The 1,967-nt window shown below is 44.2% G+C and overlaps 1 protein-coding gene across 1 annotated transcript; it reads left to right on the top strand.

Annotated features, from left to right (window-relative positions):
* Window positions 1-627: 627 nt before the first annotated feature.
* On the top strand, window positions 628-1,202 carry LOC146960201 (glutamate receptor-interacting protein 1-like; the record flags this gene model as incomplete). Its single annotated transcript, XM_085772541.1, has 2 exons — window positions 628-814; window positions 1,019-1,202. Coding segments are annotated over 2 exons (371 nt in total), but the record flags the coding sequence as incomplete, so codon positions are not given.
* Between the last annotated feature and the right edge of the window lie 765 nt (window positions 1,203-1,967).

A 1,967-nucleotide genomic window follows, 5' to 3' on the forward strand; every position in this document is an offset into this window, starting at 1 on the left:
TTTTTCCGACCTGTGAAGTCGTACCAGTTCGATCTGGTACGACTTCACGGGTCAGAAGTTACGAGTGGCCGTTATAGTGACTTTCACAGGTAAAACAGGTCGGAGAAACACGAGTGGGTTGCCTGGAACGCTACAAAGTCGTAAGTTGTGACTTGAAGCTGTAATTTACGATTTCAAAAGCCTGCCTGGAACGCAGCATTAGCGAAAACGACCTACTTCTGCTTTAAATTTCATTTCAAGTGGCTTTAAAAAAGTCTTAAAAAGTCTTAAATTTAACTTGGCTTAAGATGTAGGAACCCTGATTGAGTCACTGAGTTATTAAAGTTAAACAGGTAGCTAACCGTTAGCCCTGCTAATCTCTGATAACCATGACTAATTACAAAAATGTGCACACGTAAATAGTAATGTTTGTCCAATCATTGGTTTTATAAACTTTACAAACATCAGATTAGTCTAAACGGTGATATAGTGACATGAAAAATTAGATATAAAGAAACTCTCGTCCGTCACTATTGTTCTCATGCTGGTTTTCTACCCGGAAGTAGTTGTAAACAACAAGGAGATTCGTCCTTTTCTGTTCTCTCCTCCCTAACTATCTCTCTCCCTCTTTCTCTCTCTCTCTGTCAGTGTCTCTGGCGTCCAGCACCGTCGGTCTCGCCGGTCAGGTCGTTCACACGGAAACCACGGAGGTGACGTTGCTAGGCGACGGCATCATGGGGTTCGGCCTCCAGCTGCAGGGCGGGGTCTTCGCCACGGAAACGCTCTCCTCGCCGCCGCTCATCGCCTACATCGACCCCGACAGCCCGGCCGAGAGGTGAACACACACACACACACACACACCTGTAATCCATTCATTCCAGTTTGTCTTTAAAGGGATAGTTCAACATTTTGGCAAATTGGCCCATTGCCATAATCCCTATAGTCATAGCAGTAGGTTTGTATTTATTTATTTATATATCATGTATTCATTGTGTGTGTGTGTGTGTGTGTGTGCGTGTGTGCGTGTGTGCGTGTGCAGGTGCGGCATCCTGCAGATCGGAGACAGGATCTTGTCCATAAATGGAGTTCCTACTGAAGACTCCACGCTGGAGGAAACCAATCAGCTGCTCCGAGACTCGTCCATCACGGCTCAGCTCACACTGGAGATCGAGTTCGACGTGGCCGGTACACACACACACACACACACAATCACGCACACACCTGTAATCCATTCATTCCACTTTGTCTTTAAAGGGATAGTTCAACATTTTGTCAAATTGGCCCATTGCCATAATCCCTATAGTCATAGCGGTAGGTTCGTTACCTTTAATTGTCGGTGCAAGCTATTTTTAGAACGGCGTATCAAATACACAATCCAACAACTCCACAACGCTCTGGTGGACAAGTTGTGAGCTGCACATTCACCACGCTATGAGATAATAACACAACGTTACCAGACAGAGTTGTTTTAGAGGGAAATTCATGCAAAACTGCTGATGTGCGTTGCCTTCAGGGACAGTTTTTCATCAACAGTCTCTGTATTTCCCTCTAAAACAACTCTGTGTGGTAACGTTGTGTTATTATCTCATAGCGTGGTGAATGTGCAGCTCACAACTTGTCCACCAGAGCGTTGTGGAGTTGTTGGTTTGTGTATTTGATGAGTTCGATGAGGGAAACCAAGAAATCCCATAATGAGCCTCTGTAGCGTAGCTCTGAGCAGCTCACGGCTCTGCTCCACCGTTCTAAAAACATCTTGCACTGACAATTAAAGGTAACGAACCTACTGCTATGACTATAGGGATTATGGCAAAATGGGCCAATTTGCCAAAATGTTGAACTATCCCTTTAACCCTTAAATGCTCCGGGACCGAACACCGACTCCCAGAGATTCACATCTAATAATTCATAAATTCCCATTTCCATATAGATGCATTTATATTTCCATACATGAATATATTCATGTAATACCTCGTCTGAAAGATTCAAAT

The sequence above is a fragment of the Trachurus japonicus genome, unplaced genomic scaffold (assembly GCF_045865225.1).
Source record: "Trachurus japonicus isolate A0001 unplaced genomic scaffold, Traja_1.0 AP030600.1".
NCBI classification, from domain to species: Eukaryota; Metazoa; Chordata; class Actinopteri; order Carangiformes; family Carangidae; genus Trachurus; species Trachurus japonicus.